This window comes from Carassius carassius, chromosome 2, assembly GCF_963082965.1.
Source record: "Carassius carassius chromosome 2, fCarCar2.1, whole genome shotgun sequence".
Classification (NCBI taxonomy): Eukaryota; Metazoa; Chordata; class Actinopteri; order Cypriniformes; family Cyprinidae; genus Carassius; species Carassius carassius.
In genome coordinates, this window is record NC_081756.1 from 40,726,253 (window position 1) to 40,747,000 (window position 20,748).

Below are 20,748 nucleotides of genomic sequence, written 5' to 3' on the forward strand. Positions count from 1 at the left end.
TAGTTTTAAAGTGCAGAAATCTGTCTGTCTCACAGTCCAAGACTACATTCTGAGTCTCATGTCCCTCCACCCTTCTGTGGACTTGTTGCATGTGTAGTTGTTTCCTGTGCTGCCTGAAGTAACCGTTGTGCTTAAGGCGGAGGCATTGTGTTCACAGTGTGTCGCTGTTCTGAGCTCACACACCTTGACATCAATAACTGTCACACACTCTCACAAGCACACACATAGGAACGTCCTCAGCTCAGGCACCTGGGGACCAAGAGTACTGCCAGCTTACAGCCAACGCCAACACATCTGTCAACTGATATTCAAAGAGAGAGAGAGAGTTCTTTAGTGAGAAGGGGCAAGCTAAGACACCCAAGAAAAAGTAAATGTGTAAAAGAAGTGTAAGAAAGTGAAAGACTGTATTGGATGTGACATACAGAAACTTTTGACCATCAAGTAATTTTTCTGTCTTTACTGACAGTGACAAAATCAAAGCCAAACAAACCAGGTTTGACATCTATGTGTAAGAGACTATTGAGCCAGTAAGATGTCACTATGAGCAACATTTTTATGTTGAACATTGCTTGTCACAGTGGTTAAATGACATTCACAGCAACACCAATTGACAGAAGGGACTGCAACCAGCAATGAGGTTTCTATGGGTCTGTGAACCAACTCACTGGACTAAAATCCCATTCTTCATAACTGTACATCCAACATCAAAATAATGATGAAACAACAACTTCAGATTTTCGATTATTGTGTCAAATTGTGCAGCCGTTTTGTGGATAAACTGTGTCATACTGGAAATTAAGCTAGGAAACAACATAAAGTTAAACAAAATAATGAAACAATTTTGTTCTTCTGAGAGAGTCATAATTCTAATGACATGCTTGTTCTTCGGCCCTACAAGAATGATCATTATGGAACAATTGCAATTTTCCCATCAAGGCTGATAAATAGTTATAATAGGTATGCTTTCCCTAATCTCATGTATTATTTTAATAGTGGGGGGAAAAAGAGACAAAGTGATCTATGACAGGAATCTGTTTGCTCTCTGCACTTCCACAACCAAGCTCCCCAATCAAAACACCTGCAGCTTCACCCAACACCAATTAGCTCATCAAGCTTTTAATTACTCTGTTAATTGCATACAGGCAGCATGAGGGGTGGCTGACACAGAAGCCCTCCAGAGGACCCGCCTTGACAATCCTAACAAACAAAGAGGACACGTGCCAAGCAAAACACACAGGGCCTGTACACACACACACACACACATACACACACACACGCACACACACACACACACACACACACACACACACACACACAGACACCACAGATCCCCTGCTCATGACTGGAAGAAAAACAAGAGTGGCTATAATGCCATTCCACCATGCTCACCATCTGTTACTGCAGTAGAAGTGATGTCACATCCTGTCACACTATTACCTGGGAGAAGGATGAAAATGTAAATGAGCGCAAAGAGTGCTTGGGTGCGTTTCTGCTGGTCAGCGTTTCTCATCTACAGCAAAATAATGTGAATAGCATTGTACCATAGTTCTCAAAGGATTTTTACAGTAAAAAAATACTGTATACTATACAGTATGCAATGTGCTAGTACTGAATCTTAAAATATTTCTATTTCACAGTCCCGGTATAAGTCAGGCTGTAGATCTACTGAATATGAGCAGACAGCACACACAACTAACATACTCTATTCCTCTTTCTTTCTTCACCCTGATTCCTTGACTAGTTTGACTTGTTCTTTCTTTTTCCCTCCCTCTCTCTCCCTGTCCCTTATATCCTCTGAGAAATCAGCAGAAGTGTTTGGCTGAGGAGGCGTATCCAGGAAATAGTGGCAGGCCCTGACTTCCTGTGTGACAGGTGCAAGATGCGGGGCCTGACAGCTGCTGTCTCTCCACAGCATTCACTCTCTCTCTCTATCTTTTTCTTAGGCTATGGCCAGCTGTAGCCTAGTACTGCTCTTGTTTGCTTTGGCTCTTACATCATTACAGCCTGCTGATTTATGGAGCACACACACACACACACACACACACACATATTAATCCATATATTTATTAATTTTCTCTTTTTCGATGAAATTGCTAAAGTAGATCACTGGTAAAGTGATCCCCAAGGACAATACTTTGACCATTTTGATACATTATGGTACCCAAGCCTTTTCATTTTAAAATCTTTCTCACTTTCAGCCACTAACATTTCTGTCTTATTTGACGTTGCCTTAAAGTCATTGTTTATCTACAGCCTTCATAAGGGTTATATCAGCTTTATACCATATCTTTATACCAAATATTGAGATTTATTTAAAGTAATATAACATAAAAATGGATTAAACAAGTGACAAATACAAAATAATAGAATTTTATAAAATCTAATCAAATAAACAAAACATTGCAGCATAAACAAAGTGGCAATTTAAAACAAACAAACAAAAAAATGAAAATAACAGTTATTACACAAAAACAATGAAAAAAATCTAAATATATAAATATAAATGAACATAAAATAAAAAACATTTTCTAAAACCTAGTGAGTTGCCTATATAGGCAACATTTTAAGGTTCACTGGAAATGACTGCATGTGCCTAATAATAAAGAAAATTAATTCACTTTCCTGTCCAGACTGGGATTAATGCAGCTTTCGGCATTCTTTTTCATCCCTCTTAATAGACACTTTCAATAAAGTCTCTAAAGAAATTTGTGTTAATTTCCATATAGAAACATCCTCTTAAAAGTATCCAGCCCTCCTCCATCTAGAACATTCTGGTATCAACAAAAATGTTTCTTCTAATTCCATTCGCTTTGAAAATTTTCCTTTTTTTTTGTATGGAAATTAAACTTCCTTCTGGTGGATCCCTGGTTGTGGAACAATAACTTATCAGAGGAGACCCCTGCTTTAGATTAAGGTCTTCGTAAGAGACTGGAGCTGCAGTGAAATTCAGCTCAAACCCATTTCAAGAATGACAGGATAGTCCGGCGCTCTGCTTCTGTTTCCATGAGATAACGGCTGCTTTAATTTGTGCAAATACGCTACATCGTACGTCTTCCAGCCCCAATCCAGCCCAGAGCCCCTTCTCAATACTTTAACATCATTGTGGGGAGAATTGTATGTGTGTGTGTGAGGGCTTAATAACTGAACTTCATCTGTAGTTACCAATCAGAACTGAGATAACTTACTGGCTGAGGGCGAGAGAGGGAGTAGGGAACTAGCTTTATCACAGACAGGAGCTGTGATATGAACTTCCACACTATTTGATTAATAAACCCCTCTACCAGCAGGGATTACTCCAGCTGGTACCCTGTCTCTCAGCAATACTTCCGCTGGCAATTTATCCTTATATCCTCCAATCTTTTTTTCCAGCATCTTATTTAGTAAAAGTTTGCTTATCATTCAAACAAAACAAACCAAATCAGTGGGAGCCATTTCTCAAAGTGGTTTACAATGTCCCATATTTGATCACATCAGATCAGATCAGATCAGATCTGTTTTTCTTTACAGAGAAATGAGTATCCAGCAATCTAGAAACATCAGCATGAGCATCACTTGCGCTGTCAATATCTCTGACAAGAGCTTTCTCAAATACAGGCTTTAACTTGATTGGCTATTTTCATAGTTGGATGGGAGACAATGTGTGCTTCAAGATCTAATTATTAGGTTTGCCAATGTTTGCGAACTTCTTTTCAAGTAAGTAAAAACATTCACATGTCAATTAGACAGTCTCTTCCTGTCTAAGTGGGTGGGCACTGGCCAGAATAAGTTGCAGTGTGGACCAGACTTAATGCTGAATGCCAAAAGTCTATCTACACTGGTTCATACAGAATTCTCCATTTTACATGTATTTATCTTTAAAATCTGACCAATTGTGCCATTAAGATACGACAAGACCTTTACTTGTGAGAAGGAAAGAGCAAGCAGAGTAAATGTATTTGAGAGTGATGTGGTTTCTCTCTCAGAGTGAACTTCCAGCTCCTACAATGTGGCGTAAATGTGTTTTTTTGTTACCCCAGATGTTGGGAAGTTGGTCGGCTCCTCTGCTCTCTGACATTCTCCTTCTCCTGAGAGAGGTCACCATGTCACAATAATGTCAAACACATGTGCTCACCACACTGTCGCCATCTTTCCCACTGTTTGGAGTGATAAACAGGGTTGAAACCATGGCAATTGCCTCCTTGCCCATCCCTGCTGCTCTTTCTCACTGGCATTCCCGCTGGGAGCCTGGGGTTGCCAAGGTAGGACAACCGGAAGGACTGCTGGGACAATTTGCCATAACAGTAGGATTTATATCACTCCTATTAAGTATTAAGACACACTGAAATACCAATGTTGTGCTCATGTGATATTTTTATCAGCAATTAATCTAGCTAGAAGGCTAATCAAATATGACATTCATCTGTTGTTAAATTTGGACTGATTGAGTCTCTTCTCTTAGTCTACAGTACATTCAGCCTGCAGGGAAAAGTGGCTCAAATCCTATATTTTGTTAGTCACATGTGACTCAGATCTGGGTTTCCTTTTTTTTTCAACAGTGTAAACAGCACAAACCACATGGAATCTGATCTTTTCAACTCTGATATGGGCCACTTCCATATGTGGTCCTAAATCAGATACAGGTGCAATGTTTTGCAATGCGATCTTAGTCTGAACAGTCATATCGGAATTCATGTGACAATTCTGTATTGATAGGAGTCACTCCAAAGATTTTACATAGCAGTAGTTCTATGGTCACTGGTGATGGTTCTATATAAGCATATCTTCAAGGAAATTTAGACCTATATCAGAAAAATGTTGCGTTCTTACTCCTTATCTTTACTTCTCCTTGTCACTTGTGTGTCTTCTGTGACACATAAGCTTATAAATGAAAACATAAATTCTAGTTTTAGTGGCTTCCATGTTTACTTCTGTATGACAGCATACTGTGTGACATCTTTGTTATTGTTCTTTGGGGCATGCAGGTCAGTTCATGACTGACCAGTTCACACTCAAATCTGATATTGGCCACATTTTGAAAATAATGTGAACAGCCAAACAAACAACAACAACAAAAGGATCTGAGTAATAAGAATCAGAATTGAGCACTAAGACTTGCAGTGTGAACATAACCTTATCTCTTCCTGTATCTACGGCATACACATTGGTTTTGTGGTGTGCACTGTGCAGTATTGGATTTTTTTATTTTATGTACTTTTCCAGTGTGGATCTGAAAGGCATTCTTTTCAACAGACGCAACTTTGAAAAAAAAAAAATCCCACCCTGCTCAGGACTCATGTGACTGCACAACTGCATTAATGCATTATAGGAATTAGGATGAGTGTGTGATCTCTACATGCTGGGATGGCTAGATAGCAAATAGGGGTGGGTTTATACCGGTATGAACATTACAACCGGTATTATGTTGTTCCATGATATATGTTTTGCTTTACCGTGGATACCATTATATATTCATGAATTCATAATTTTGCATTTATATCATTTGGTTCAGTTTGGTATGCTTTGCAAATTTTAACACGTATGACGATAAATCAAGGCTGAACGTTTTTGTCCTCTGTGTGCAATGCCGTGCTACTCAGGCATTAGTAATCAAACACACAGAACATTGTAATAGACCAAATTAATACAGCACAAATCGCCTACTCCAGTGGCTCCCAAACTGGGGTCCCAGCAAGGCTGAGGATAGTGTAACAGTCAACAGATTATTTTGCAAAAGAAACCTCTGCAGGGTACGGAGCCCCGCACATGAAATGCAAGAAAAAATAAATAAATTGTGCGCACAATTAACAAATTCGTTCCCTCAATTTACTAAAACGTGGACACGATTACTATAGCTATAGTAATCATGTGCATGTTTTAGTACATTGATGAAACAAATTAGTAAATCGTGCACACGATTTAGCCTTATATTTTTTCCTGCGTGCCATGTGCGGGGCTCCGTAGCAGGGTGATAAAGATTACACAGAGTAATTGTCCTGCTTATCATGTGGCCACTTGCCTGATAAGTAAATAATTGAGTGCAAAATATTTGACATTTTAATATTTGTGTATCCCATCATGCATCAGGAAATAAATCCAGAGACTTTTTGCCAAGATCACGAGAGTATGAACACAAAAGTCCTTCTTAGGTCACCAAATACACAACTCAGTGTGCAACTGCAAAAAAAAAAAAAAAAAACTGATTTGATGATTCCTTCACATAGTATTGATTTGTGCCAAAAGAGGTAAACTTGTATAAGGTGGTGTTTATGTGCAGTGCTGTGAGTTATGTGTACATATCGCGGGGTTAGTTGTGTGAGTGACGTCTTTCGTGCAGGTGACAGTCAGGCTACCTGGCCGATCAGGTGCCTGTGCTTACTGATCAGTGCCTGACCCCACCCCCCTAGTGCTCTCGCTCTCTCTTCCTCCCTCCCCCTGCTGCTTTGCCGGCCGTCTGCCTGCACCCATCTCCCGCCCACCACCATCTGCTCCTCTCGTTAATTACGAGACGGCAAACTTCACCTGCACCCGCACTCAAATTACAATAATTACCTCCAGTGCACACCATGTCCCTGCTCCCATTGCAGGGCACTGTCAGAAGGACACACTCCTGGGCGTCCTACTAGCAAATTTAAGACATATGTCACAATCATTGAAACGGACACCATCCACATGACAAACTCTTGACTGCATGATAGAACCAGTATAAACCTTTAGAAATTATCTGCATTTTTTTTTCTGAACTATATTTGCATTGAGTGCAAATCATAAAGTTTCATTTTGTAATATCTAAGGCAACTTCTATTTACAATTTGTTTTTGGATTACAGAACCATGGTCAACATTATAGCTTTTTAAAGTATTGTTTTTCACTAAAATAATGTGTATGAATTTTGGTAAAAAAAATAAATAAATAAAATACTATAGTCAGTTTTCTACTCTAGCAGTTTGTTTTAATATTTTAAGCACATATATTTAGGCTTTGCCATCATTCTAACATGGGCTGTGTTTACCAAAATCATCGTAAGGCCTAAAAAAAAAATTTGTTTGGTTCCGGTTTCCGACCGACCCTGTCAATTTATGTGCGACCCAAATTTATTTTATTAGACTGGGGAAGAACGGTCTTTCACACATCGTTAATTAAATTACAGTTTCCTTTAAATGCTGTTTTACACTTAAGTAATCCGTTAAAAACCATTAAGTATTGCATCAAAACCCTTTAACTGTCAATTCCTAAAGTGAGCTATAACTTAAGGTTTGGAAATCGTAACATTAAGAGAAACACGGGGGGAGGGGGGAGTCAACAATATATCGCGGAACAGAGAGGGCACTGACAACATGCTTACAGACAGGACATTAACATTACCAGCTTACTTTTAATATGAAACAAAGTCTCATTTGGTTATTTCACCTTTCAAATGTGGTCATTTTTTTGAATGTGTCGAACAGATCGCTGTAAGTTAGATCATCAGTTAAAACTAACTGATCGTCTCTTGCTTCTAGTTAATTTATAGCATCAAAATCAAATAAACCACATAAATGAACATAACAAAGAATGTTGTTTGACAGCGCGTGTGTGTGTGTGTGTGTGTGTGTGTGTGTGTGTGTGTGTGTAAAACTGCCACTGGAAAAAAATAAATAAAAAAAAATAAAAAAAAATCCCTACCGACCAATGACCTCAACTGACAACCAACCGGAACCAAACTTTTTTTTTTTTAGGCCTAAGCCTAATAAGTTGGTTGAAGAACCAGTCACTAATGGAGCTATGATCAAATTAGGCTTGCGATGCTTTTGGGAAACGCAGCCCAGGTTTGTTAAGTGCAGACAGTGAGCAGGTAAGACTGACTTCAAAACCCCTCGTCATTACAGAAACTGCAAAAGCAATCAAATAAGTTCTCCATTTCAACACCCAACCAATGGAAGGCAGAGTCTCCTCAGAGCCATTTGACCCTGATTCTTCTATATAAATCTACTAAAGCATGAATAGGCATGAAAGCAAATTGAATAATCACTCAAGATTAATGAAAGACTTTCTCTTAGTGGAGGTGTTTTAGTGCATGTAGCAGGGACATTTGTCTGTAAAAGCTAAAAGGGCTATTTGGTGGTAATGTTTAAGGATAGTTTGTGGCCACAGCGCGGTTTCACCTTTAAGCATTTAGCTATTGGGAGAACTTCTACCATCTGTTCATTCATAATTCAGCTGATCTTCACTGGGGTCAACTGAAGAGTAAAGTGGTGGTTTGCAGTGCTATGGCAGTAACATCAATGGATGCTGACTGGGCTGGACTGAAGGACAGTTTAGGCAAGTTATGCTGCAACAGAGCATATTGTGGTTTCATCCATCAGTGTGCTGGCAAGGTTGCAATGAACAATTCATCATAATGCACTAGATCACATCTTCATTTTTGTGCTCATTTAGACTAACCATTTATTAGACAAACAGGTGGTGAGATTGCCAGGCTGATGACTGCTTATATGCTGTATAATATGATGTAATTTCTACTCAATTCCATTTATTATTAATACTCTCAGATAAATATGGTTTTACATTAAACAATAACACTTCTTTCTCTTCAGAAATTGTGAAACAATTAAAAGCTCAGTGTTGGCAAATTTCTGTGAGATCAGACCTAACTGAATTAGATCATCTCTAATTAGTTCCAATTCAGAGGTTGGGATTGTTTTGGCAAAATATGAACTTCATGTTTGTTGCATTTTCCGTGTTCTTTTCATAAAACGTAACTAAACAAATATTTACAGAAAGATGGAGTAATACATTTGGCATGATTAAATGTTTTATTTTTGTTTATATTCGTTTTAGTGACAATCATTTTAGTCAATAATTTCAACAATTTTAGTCATAGCCTAATAGCAGGCTTTCTGTTGACTTAGACTGAACTAAAGTTCTTAACTAAAGTCTTAAGCGAAGACTATAAAATGCTTGTAGCAATATAGAAATTAAATTACCAAACGCAAAAGCATACCTGCTCTGTTTCAGTTTGTTTTTATATGCTGCATAAATGCAAAATACAATTATATGAAATGCAAACATGATTGTTAAGATCATGTTTTGTTCTTTCAAACGAGTTATTTCATATCAAATAACATGCTTAGCTATTTAAGATTCGGATGGCGACTTAATGTAGGCTATTTGAGAAATAAATGTTAATATTAAACGAACAGTGTTTATAGATAAAGCAGAGGCATCACTTACTTTTGAAGGTCGAAGTCAAACTGAGGTATTTTGCAGCAAAAAAATAATCCACCCGAAAAATATAAATAGAAATAAACGGAGATTATTACGCCTCGAATATCACTGGAAAAAAGAGACAACTTACCAAAATGAATAAGAATCGTATATATAACGTTTTATCAAAGAGTGTCTGAGAGAGAGTTCTCAACTGGATTGCACGCGATGCTGGTGTTTCGCTATTGTAATAAATAATGAGGTAATTCAATTTCGAGAAATCGAAAATATGTCATACAAAGCTAGAACACAGCAAAGCGTTAGTATTAAAGTAGTGAGACTTTGGTATTACGCTCCTTTAAAATGTCGACATCTTGAAACGTGTTGACAAATTTCTTAGAAAAGTGCACAGGGCGAAAAAAAAAGTTCCCTTCGATTTCTCAAATCACAATAAAATCGCAAAGTCCTCCAATTCAGATATCGCGTTCTTGGTGGTTTCAATATCGTATTCCACAGTAGATATCCTTGATCCCTCCTATAAGATATATATATATATATATATATATATATATATATATATATATATATATATATATATTTTTTTTTTAATATTGCCACTGATGCTCCATGTTTCCAAGTAGAAATGAAGTGAATATTATTTCTTGTAAATCCTGAAAGTCCTCGTCTACAGAAATGATTCAGATAGAGAGTGTTTCGGAGATATTACCGTCAATACTCCAACTGTTCGCCGCGAACTCCTTCCACACTGAACGCGAAAAAACGGTCCATTAAAAACATCATTCGTGTCCCAGCTTACTGATGCTACACATTCTGCGTTGTTTCTCTCTGCACCATCTCGCGTTTTGGTTTATTTTTGTTGTTTTCGGTGGTTGGGAGCCGGCGTGTTGTCTAATGATCCTTCTGTCTGCGTTTAAAACACCATCTGGAGAAGAGAAGCGTTCTCCTGCGCTCCTAACCCCTCTCTCTCTCTCTCGCTCGCTCGTTCTCGCTACAGCCCCCCCCCCCGCCCCCCCTCTCTGACAGCTCATCAGAACCACAAGCTGACAGGCTCCCTTGTGCTGTATAACCCCCTCTGATATTGAGGATTCCTAATATAATTCATATCACATTTTTAATAGACTTGCTATTAACATAATTAGGATGTGCCTACAATTTTCTGCAATTCTTAAGGGATCGTAAGCACTGTCCCTGTCTCTGATATAAATGTCATATTGATTCTCATGAGAGCAGTATTGATGGTCCTTCCACAACGCCGGGTGTTTTTGCCAGGTTTTTAAACGCAGTTTGAGCGCACGCCGCTAGGCGCCGCTGTTTCCCCATATCAGTTCATGCGCGCCGGTGAAGCGCGCAGACACCCGCATTCGTCAGGCAATTGACAGCCAGACAGCTGGTGCCCGAATCGAGTTCATTCAAATCAGATGGGAGATATGACGTTTTTGTAACATAGTTACAAACTGAGCATTTCATTTTTCTAGAGCATCGTGCTTCATTAAAAAAAAAAAATCTGTCTAAGTGTAGGCTAGACTCTTGATGGATGGCCCCTACTTTTAGTAATTGATGTAACTGTCATCTACTGTCGATATGTCGTTTTACATATATTTCTGGGATAAAACTATATGTATAGGTCATTTCAAGTATTGGTGGCTAGGCTATGAACCACATTTGCTAATCCTTTTACTAGTACCAAGGTGATATTTAGGGGATACAAATTAGTTCTTCTCAAGATGTCTAAGCAGGTATAGTTCATCATGGACATATTCTGCTTACATCTGACAATCACAGGGTGTCCAACTACTTTTTGTCTTCATTTTGAACTGTAGGCTATATCCATTGGTTTATTGTTTTAAATATTTTGTAAAATGTTTTTCATTGAAAATAAATAGCAATAAATGGCAATGGGTTTTGACACTTTGCCATCTAATGCAATGGTATTCATTAATTTGACATTTATATAAGTGTCCACATATCAGGCCCCTGTATAGCCTACCTGATACTTATTGTTTTTGAAACTGCTTACTAGGTGCTTATAAAATTATCATTTACATTAATGATTTATTCTGAGACCTTGACAAATAACTTTCAGCTTAAGTCTAAAGTAAAATTCAAATGAATAGCAAAGCAGTTACTTGAGTGATTAAAAGAGCTGCATGCACCAGCTATGAATATGGATAAGAGATTAAATTTCCACAGACATTTTCAGGTGTATTTGAATATGAATATGACTTTTTCTTCTTGTGGTTTCGGGCAGAGTTTTCAGCGCGAAACATATTCCTCCTTCTGAGGTGTTGGCGGAAAAGATCTAGTAAATACAGCTGCTGCTAAATAATGACCAACTTCTTCTTCAACCTCCCTCCCTTCATTTTGTTCAGTTGATTCCCCCATTTTTGACTGTTTAACCATCACCGCACCTGCTAGCCATTCATTGGCATTGTAACTCAGTTTTAGGGGGAGGATCTGATGGTGTCACAGCAGGTGAGCCGATGAGAAACGCACATCTGCCTTTTTTCCCCCATCCCTCAGAAATGACGGGATGTAGAGACATGTAAACAAACATGGTTAGAGCTACTCTGCTGTTGGATAAAGCGCCGGTGGTGTAAAGTACACCGAGACAGCTGCCCCATACTTTCTTTAGTCCCACCACTTGCCTGGTCAGCCTGAGAAGCCTCCAGTCAAAACACTCTCAGAAAATCACAAATTTAACATAAATATGTGACTAGTTATAGTTACAGATTTTCATCAGGGAAATTGTGAATAAATGGAAGTCATTTTATTACAGTGGCCCCTTAGATAATGCTTTAAAGCATAGATCGTAGTTACTTTATGATTGTATTTCAACAGATTAGTTGTGCACGTTATTGCAAAAATAAAAACAAATAATGTTTGTTTTATTATTTTTATGATGGATACAATCACAAAATGTTACCTATATATTTTTTTCCTGAATATCATGTTTTACCTAAATATATGTCACATTATTGAAGTAAAATATTTTACATGCACTTCACTGACTTAGGGGAAGCGTGTGAGAAAAAGCATGTGTGTGTGTCGGAGTGTGGGAGTGGACCAGAGTTTAGCGTATGGGTGTGAAGAGAATTAATGTCAATAGAATTGAACACTACACTAGATCAAAACTCTCAGCCTTGAGGAATTCTGTAAAAAGAGTAGCCCTCACTGCACTGGCTCCACCTCTCCTTCTCTCATGACAGCTAATACCCAGTTCACAGATATTTAAGAAATTCTTCATGACTTGAGTCCTCTACTATACCCATTATTCTTAATCCACTGTACCAATATGTGGTCAGCTCTGGTGTGGAAAAGCAATATCTGCCCAGATATTTGTGGATTTTTCTACAGCCAAATGCAATTTGGCTACATGTACGGATGTGTCAGTCTGTACTGTTCTTGCAAGGGCAAATGTCTTAAACTTATCAAATGTGAAACGTGAGAATCCGTCTCCTGTGCATACACCCTGGCTTTGCTTTAACCTAAAGCAGTTGCCTTACTGCCTTGTTAGCCATTGTTTTATTGTATGAAGTTTCCTTCTAAGAAATCTGGAATCAAACGGGCTGTCAATGCAGTGTAACATCATGTCTAATGGTCTACAAAAAATTGTAGAAAAAAATTTAGTTATACGCTGGTAAAAAATGGACATTAATAAATGTATTCATCTAAACACACACACACACACACACAAACACACACACACACGCGCACACACAAATGGGCTGCATTTTTTAATTTTAGCTTAAAAAAAAAAAAAAAAACCTTGGATTTGTATTGAAACTAGATGCTACATGAGGGATGACACTAGTCAAGTGATTATTTTTGTTCTTAGACAGCATGAGAAAACGAGCCAAATTATTTGTGACAGCAAAACACTTTTTTTTAATTATATGATTTCTATTTATAATCACAGAAAACAGTGGCTGCATAATTTGTTGAAAATCTTTACATTTCATTACATTAGATTTTATCCTCCCTCTCATTAGTAATGGACCACAGCACTGGGAAGAGCTTATTCGTAGGCTCTCATTCTCTAAATATGCAGCCAAATACATCATCATTACTGATATACTTCTGCTGCCATTTTAATTGGTTTACTTAAAAATCAGTCAGGAAAGTGTTCTGACCTTGCACTTAATCCACAAGTTCTATTTGAGGTCTGAGAGACTTAAGGCCCTTATTAACAAGCATACAGTGTTGAAGTATTAACTTGATATATCGAGACTATTCCCAATATTATAAAACTTTTTGTAATGAATTTCAACCTTTGTAATCGTCGGCAAGAAGGATGCGGGAAAGTCGTGGCCTAATGGTTAGAGAGTCGGGCTCCCAATCAAAAGGTTGTGAGTTCGAGTCCCGGTCCAGCAGGAATTGTGGGTGGGGGGAGTGCATGTACAGTTCTCTCTCCACCTTCAATACCACGACTGAGGTGCCCTTGAGCAAGGCATCGAACCCCCAACTGCTCCCCGGGCGCCGCAGCATAAATGGCTGCCCACTGCTCCGGGTGTGTGCATTTCGGATGGGTTAAATGCAGAGCACAAATTCTGAGTATGGGTCACCATACTTGGCTGAATGTCACTTCACTTCACTTCACTTCACTTCACACACACATATAAATATCCCCCCAGTGATTACATTGTCCACCAAAAAAGTATGAACACTAGTATTAGTGATGCTTGCCTTAGCAAAACCAGAGTAATAAACTGAGGCTTAGTTTAGTCCCCTGCTTCTTGCATTTGTCTACTGAGAAAAAGATTGATCGAATTTCACACATGTCCTCGAGAGTTTCAAAAGAGATCTCAAGACGATCTCAGCAATCTCTGTGTTCTGATTGGCATGATACCGAAGTCATTTTTCAATATGGTTCAAACTTTGTTCATCTAATTCTTTTATATTTCCTTTTATAAGTTCCTGGTTGTCTAGAAGATGGATCACTGGTTGTCCTGGGTCTTGATGTAGTGTTTATGGCCCTCTTCCCTGCTGGGGAGTTATAGCCCTGCATGTCCTACCCTGTCAGGTCCTTCCATGGCCACACGTGCTGTTTACATAATCCTGTTATGCCTCCTGCTGTGAAACTATGGCTCAATAGAAAGGGTTAAATATAATAGATGGGTGAAGCCAGAAACGGACTAGATCCTGGTTTTATGGTCCATTACATTTGGACAACTCAATGTTGCCACAGGGAGCACATCTATGGTAAGTTTCCTGTAATAGATGCAATAAATTTAGTTTTTTTAATGCCATTCTTTTAGGACTTTTTCTCAGCCAAATACGTATGTACATGCTATATCTTGGTTGTTTTTGTCAATTTCTTGGTGTTCTTGCCTACGAATAAATTTTCAGCTTTTGAATATTACTGTTGCCATGTTAATTATACAGTAGCTATCATTGTTCTGTGTGTTAAAATGATTTTAATTTCAAAACCATATTGTGTTCAACTCAGTAGACTAGGCATTTTTAAACAATACTTTTAAACAATGCATTTTTTTTAAGTGTAACGCAACAGGAAGTATGTATAATGGGATCGTGCATTTACAACATACAAATGGTAACACAGAGTTACATTTGTTTCTGGTCTTAGAGTGTAACAGTGACTGGAGCAGAAGGTGCAGCATGGGCTTAGCGTCTTGACAGCAGTTTGACTGACATTGCAATGCTCTCATGAGGGTACGCTCATAGACAGCCCGTCAATGTCAGTGCCTGACAGGTCCTCCTTCCTAGCTTCATTTAGGTCTTTGTTGATGTGACTATAGCACTGCTGTCTACACTCCTCCAAGTGATCACTTTGAGGATGGTTTCACACCTCTCCATTATGAGCAGTTATCTCTATACCTACACCACCCTTCATACTCTGACCTTCACCTAGTGACATTAAGAATGTCCTTGTCTGTCTTTCTTTTCCTCTGCATCTGATGAAGTGGCAGAGATTTTCCCGTCTGATTGGGCTTATTGTGTTCATATGGAAATGACGGTCTCTGCGGAGGTAGAAATAGAGCAAAAAAGAAAGAGAAAGCATGGGCTCGCAAGAGGGAGATCTTTTTTTTTTTCACTTGCACATTATAAATCCTTTCCTGTGGCTGCAGTCACCATCAAGAGTGCTGGAAAGAGATAAGACGGGGTGCTGCCAGAGAAACACAGCTCTTTTGTCCTCTCCCTTTGTCCTCTCCCACTGAAGCTCCGGCATTCAGCGGCCCTGTTGAGTCACCCTTACAGACTGCAGTAAATGAAAGTTATTTTAAGCACAGCCGCTCAGAGAGGGACTTTATCTAATGAGAAGGTGGCCACAGGCAGTGCAACGAGGAATGGAGTCATCTGCTTTTACACTGAGAAAGGAGCGAGGTGCACTGCGGAAGCAGATGTGTCACCAACATGTTTCTTCATTGCTATCAGTGTTCTAAATCGCAGAGATTAAAAGAAGATGCAATGATGAAATGTGTGTATGAGCATGAAGAGCTTGTCATTTCTCAACAGGGTAACACTGATAAAGAGAGGACGTGAGACAGGACAGGAAGTGAGAGAAAGAATGAGCAAGAGATAATTGCATTCTGTAATTTAGAATTACAAAAATCTGTTGCATTTGATGCTAAAAAAATGTTTAGGGCACAACGTTCCCACACTATGACCAGGTCAGCCATTTACTGTGAAAAGGTGTGAAAAGATAATATGTAATGTTATAATTTTAGATTTTTAACAACTAGCAAACAGAGAGTTCATAGTGAAATAACCGTATATACAGTAATCACAGATGTTTAATGGTGTTAACAGCTAAACTTATTGATTTTTTTTTTTTTTTTTTTTTTTTTTTAGCAGGGGTCTCCAAACTATGTCCTGAAGGGACCGGTGCCCTGCAGAGTTTAGCTCCAATCCTAATTAAACACACCTGAACCCACTAATTAATGCCTTATTAGGTATACTAGAAACTTCCAGGATGGTGTGTTGAGGCAAGTTGGAGATAAACTCTGCAGGACATCGGCCCTCCAGGACCTAGTTTGGAGACCTCTGATTTAGAGGGACTGGGAGTTAAGACAGGGGGCTTATAGGTCACCTACTGTACTGTAAATAGGGTCTAGCAATACATACAGTATTTGTTTTTCATACTTTTTAAAAGAAAATGTTCTTCAAAGAAGTAACTTAGTAGGTGGTCGGTAACCAAACAGCGCTTTGACTTCCATTGTATGATAAAAAAGCGACATTTCTCAGAATATCCTCTTTTATTTTCCACAGAAGAAAGTTGTTTTGGAACAACATAAGGATGAGTAAATGATGATAGCATTTTAATTTTTGGGTGGACTATCCCTATTGAAAATAGGTAGGCAAGGATAAGTAAACATGACATGAGTGTGATTGCAAGATTTTTAATTAAAAATGCAGCAGAGAAACACAGTGACCATGATATTTATGTGTTTATTTCCCCTGGCGATAGCACTTTCATTTAGCAAAAGAACAGCCAATATAGGCTACTGTACACTTTTTGGCTCACTGATATTAGTTTAAAATGTCGGTTTGTATCTGTCTCTTTTGGTAGTGTGCGACACCCACAAATGCAGATTAAGTTAGGTGCACTTCATGTACTGTAACTCATGTATGGAAACGTAATGAAGCCTTTAAATAAATTTAATGTGAATAGCTCAGGTAATTTGGATTTAGATCTTTTTCTTTTCTTTTTTTGGCAAATCTAAACACTTTGGGGGTCTTTTGCTCAAAAGAAAAATCTGAGAATCAGGAAACCTAATCAAAAGTCTCAGTCCCCTCTTCATTCAATAGTATTGCTGTTTAGGATAAACAACTGATGTATCCCATTCATGCAGATATCTCATTTTTTGAATTTTTCACTGTTGTGATGTTGTGAATTGTAGAAATTGTTGAGTTTTCATTTGCTTGTGCACATCTGTGCATGGATGTGCCCTCGCAGGTGCGCATGTTGATAGTTAAACCCTGACTTTGGGTTTGTGCGTTCAGGCAGTTGCAGTGCTGGGACTAGAGATAGGAAGAAGAGAGGGTTGATGCACAGTATCAAGTTGTGAACATCTGTTCCTCATAGAGACCACAAAGCTGGTGCAGAGGAAATTGGAAGAATAACTGCTCTTTTCCTTTCTGTCTAACTCTTTCTCTTACTTGTTTTGTCTCAATCTCTGCCTCCCTTCCCCCGTCCTCCCCATGTTGCATTCTCACATTATTCACACATACTGTATATGCTGAGACTCCTTACTAGAAAGTACTATAGTGGTACACTGTCAAATGGTTGCTTGAATGATTCTGCTAAATAATATTTAACCAAAGGACACATCAAAGAATATCACGATGTCCAATGCCATGTCAATGCCACATTCAAGTTTAAATTCACTGAATTCTTTGAGTTCAAAACATTTTCTCAGTGTTATAATTTTTATTATAGAGTGCTGCAGGTTTGTTGTTTCTTTGTAAGCCAAAATCCGGTAGTTAGTATTTTAGCTCTTCCAATTCCATCATCCTAAAGTCAATTGATTTTGAATGGGTTTGAAATAAGGTCTGGGGGTAACACAAAATATTTTTTCATGTATTATTCTATGACATAAAATGCATTAGTAATATCCCCTTGTGATTTATTTATTTTTTAAAAGCTTTTAATTGTCTTGAAAAAGCCAGTTGCTAATAAGTAGTTAAATGAGACTACTGAGGTGGTCAGGGACATTCTTATCTACGTTCTCAACTCATAATCCGCTTTCACAGCCAAATTCATCTATGCTCTTGCATACTACTCAAAACAAACTTTCAGGGATTTTATTTTATTATTTTGTATTATTATTATTAATTAAATCTGAAGGAGTTGTTGGGAGTTTAATGGTGGTGATGTGTGACTGTGGTGTAGTTCATTTATAGCCTATGTTTATCTTTTTGCTTCTGCCGATTGTATTTAAGCTTCAAAATTCATAAATGTTTTGTTCCTTTTCTCAGATTATCAAAATAACAAAATGTCATAAACGTTTGTTGTTTGCGGATATTATTTTCTGCAATAATCCAAAAGCCATTGGAAAAATCTATTGGGATTTTGTCAAAGGAACCATGGTGATGCTAACTTCCAGGTTAGCTTACAAAAATGTCAACATTGCAGCACTTAATGTACTGTACCTCAACTTTATGAGTCAGATGTATGAGTGATGTTCTAGTGGTTATTTTCAGGGAAGGAGGTGGGAGAATTACAAGTTCTGAGTTCCATGCATAATATGACACCTATGATGCCTTAAAATGTTGTCTTTTAGCGCAAGAAGTTTTGTAACTGAGATTCTCTGTTGCAGCCATGCTGAACCCATCCATCTTCTACAGATCATCATGTTTCATGGAGCACATGCTCCTAAAACAAACCTCCATGAGCATCTGACCAGCACTGCATTCCAGAATATTGGAGAAGTTGAATACATTTTTGATTGACTGTATTCTTTATCAATGCTTGAAAAACATTCAGGAAAACTTAATTCCTCTGTCCTCACTTCCCCTTAACACACATACAGCAATGTTAGCTATGCTAAGATGCTAAAGCATTGGCCAACATATCATCCAAGCATACATATTCAAATAGCTGTGAATTAGTATGGCTGAGAACAAGACCAGACTCCCCTTTCTTGTTATATGTGTGGTAGGTGGCTGTTTTTCACTGCAGACTGGTGTGTATGCAGTGTGTGTGTGTGATGATAAAGCAAAGGGAGAGAAGCCAGTGCTCTGACATCTCTCCACCGCTACGGTTATCATTTCGCCACAGCTGTTGCCCAAGTCGCACCACATCTGCCTCCTCACAGGATGGTTTGCCACTATCCCCCAACATGAAAATCTCCTTCATTACCCAGCTATTGGCTACACCAAAAAGGGTACAAAGTAAAAACAAGACCTTTTTTCCAGAGGTACCAGTTTATGTTTGCCCGGCTAAAAAGGCTAGCATAGCTGGTTACCAGCATATGTTTTGGATGTTGTGCGCCAGCATGGCATCCCACCAGAACTCTCTACTACAATACTTAATGTTGTTTGGTTAACCAGCATCACAGAAAAAGGCCATTTTGATTGTTCACTCTCATCAACTGTATTTTGCTGTGTTTTCCTAGACTCCACTGCACATGCTGTCTCTAGAAATGTGTGTGTTTCTTTCACTTACCTGTGGAGTGTCTCTTAGACATATGAGCAGGCAGGGCCAATTGTCGAAGGGCTCGTTTATCCAGGGTAACACTGTGGCTGGTCAGCATGACTGTTGGCACTCTGGGTGCATTGAGAGCAGTGGAAGGCACTCTCCTGATCCCAGATTTATTACGTCTCTTTGCATGGATCTCTCCAGCCATATCATTTCAATGCATTGGTTCACAGAGTTCCACAAATCAACTCCTTTATAGAGTTCCAGAGGACCGCAGGATACTCACAGTCAGTAAGCTAGTTCCACCCTCAATAGTCTGTCATGTTGTCCAGTTCCGTAACCAACGCAAATGTCTTCAAGCATGGACAATCAGACAATTCAGTGAGAAGACCAGATGCAAGACTCACGCCCTCACATAACTGAAACAAAGTTCTTCTCCTTTCAAATGCTGACCACAAACCTTTTCCTTTCCTCTCTTTAGCTCAGGTAGCAACGCCAGTATCGTTCTCCAAAATGTATGGGCTTCTGGACAAACAGTGATATTCTCTGTCACAGCAGGGAACATGTAGTGAGCACATGTTCCTCCCACTAGCCTCTCTCTCTCTCTCACTCTCTCTTTATCTCTTTCACTCTCTTTGCAACAGTTAAAAAGGAAGGGGTGGTATGGGTGGCAGCAAGGTCAGCCTGACTGTGGGCTGAGACTGTACTTCAATTGGGCAATGTGTATACATACGCCTTACATTACATGCATTTGTTTCCAGAATTGAGTTTAAACAAAGTTCCTTTTTGGAACAACCATAATGACCACAGTTGTGGTAATATTACATAAAGCTGATTATTCAAAAAAATGTAAGGTTAGTCTGTAATAATGTATGAATTAAATAGCTTTATATATATATATATATATATATATATATATATATATATATATATATATATATATATATAGTACAGACCAAAAGTTTGGACACACCTTCTCATTCAAAGAGTTTTCTTTATTTTCATGACTATGAAAATTGTAGATTAACACTGAAGGCATCAAAACTATGAATTAACACATGTGGAATTATCTATGGTGTGAAACAACCAAAGTGTGAAACAAATTAAAATATGTCATATTGTAGGTTCTTTAAAGTAGCCACCTTTTGCTTTGATTACTGCTTTGCACACTCTTGGGATTCTCTTGATGAGCTTCAAGAGGTAGTCACCTGAAATGGTCTTTCAACAGTCTTGAAGGTGTTCCCCGAGAGATGCTTAGCACTTGTTGGCCCTTTTGCCTTCAGTCTGCGGTCCAGCTCACCCCTAAACCATCTCAATTGGGTTCAGGTCCGGTGACTGTGGAGGCCAGGTCATCTGGCGCAGCACCCCATCACTCTCCTTCTTGGTCAAATAGCCCTTGATGCCTTCAGTGTGACTCTACAATTTTCATAGTCATGAAAATAAATAAAACTCTTTGAATGAGAAGG

General features: G+C 38.6%; 1 protein-coding gene across 3 annotated transcripts in view; it reads right to left on the minus strand.

The window, feature by feature from the left end:
* Positions 1 to 19,870, minus strand: part of LOC132109769 (protein CBFA2T3-like) — a 46,465-nt gene extending 26,595 nt beyond the window's left edge. For 2 of the 3 annotated variants that reach the window (XM_059516113.1, XM_059516104.1), the window contains exon 1: positions 19,310 to 19,870. In XM_059516113.1, the coding sequence (XP_059372096.1) occupies positions 19,310 to 19,490 (181 nt within the window). In that variant the 5' untranslated portion in view covers positions 19,491 to 19,870. Of the gene's footprint in view, positions 1 to 9,189; positions 9,705 to 19,309 lie in introns of those variants that run through there. The other variant, XM_059516121.1, reaches the window with a different exon arrangement.
* Positions 19,871 to 20,748: the final 878 nt, after the last annotated feature.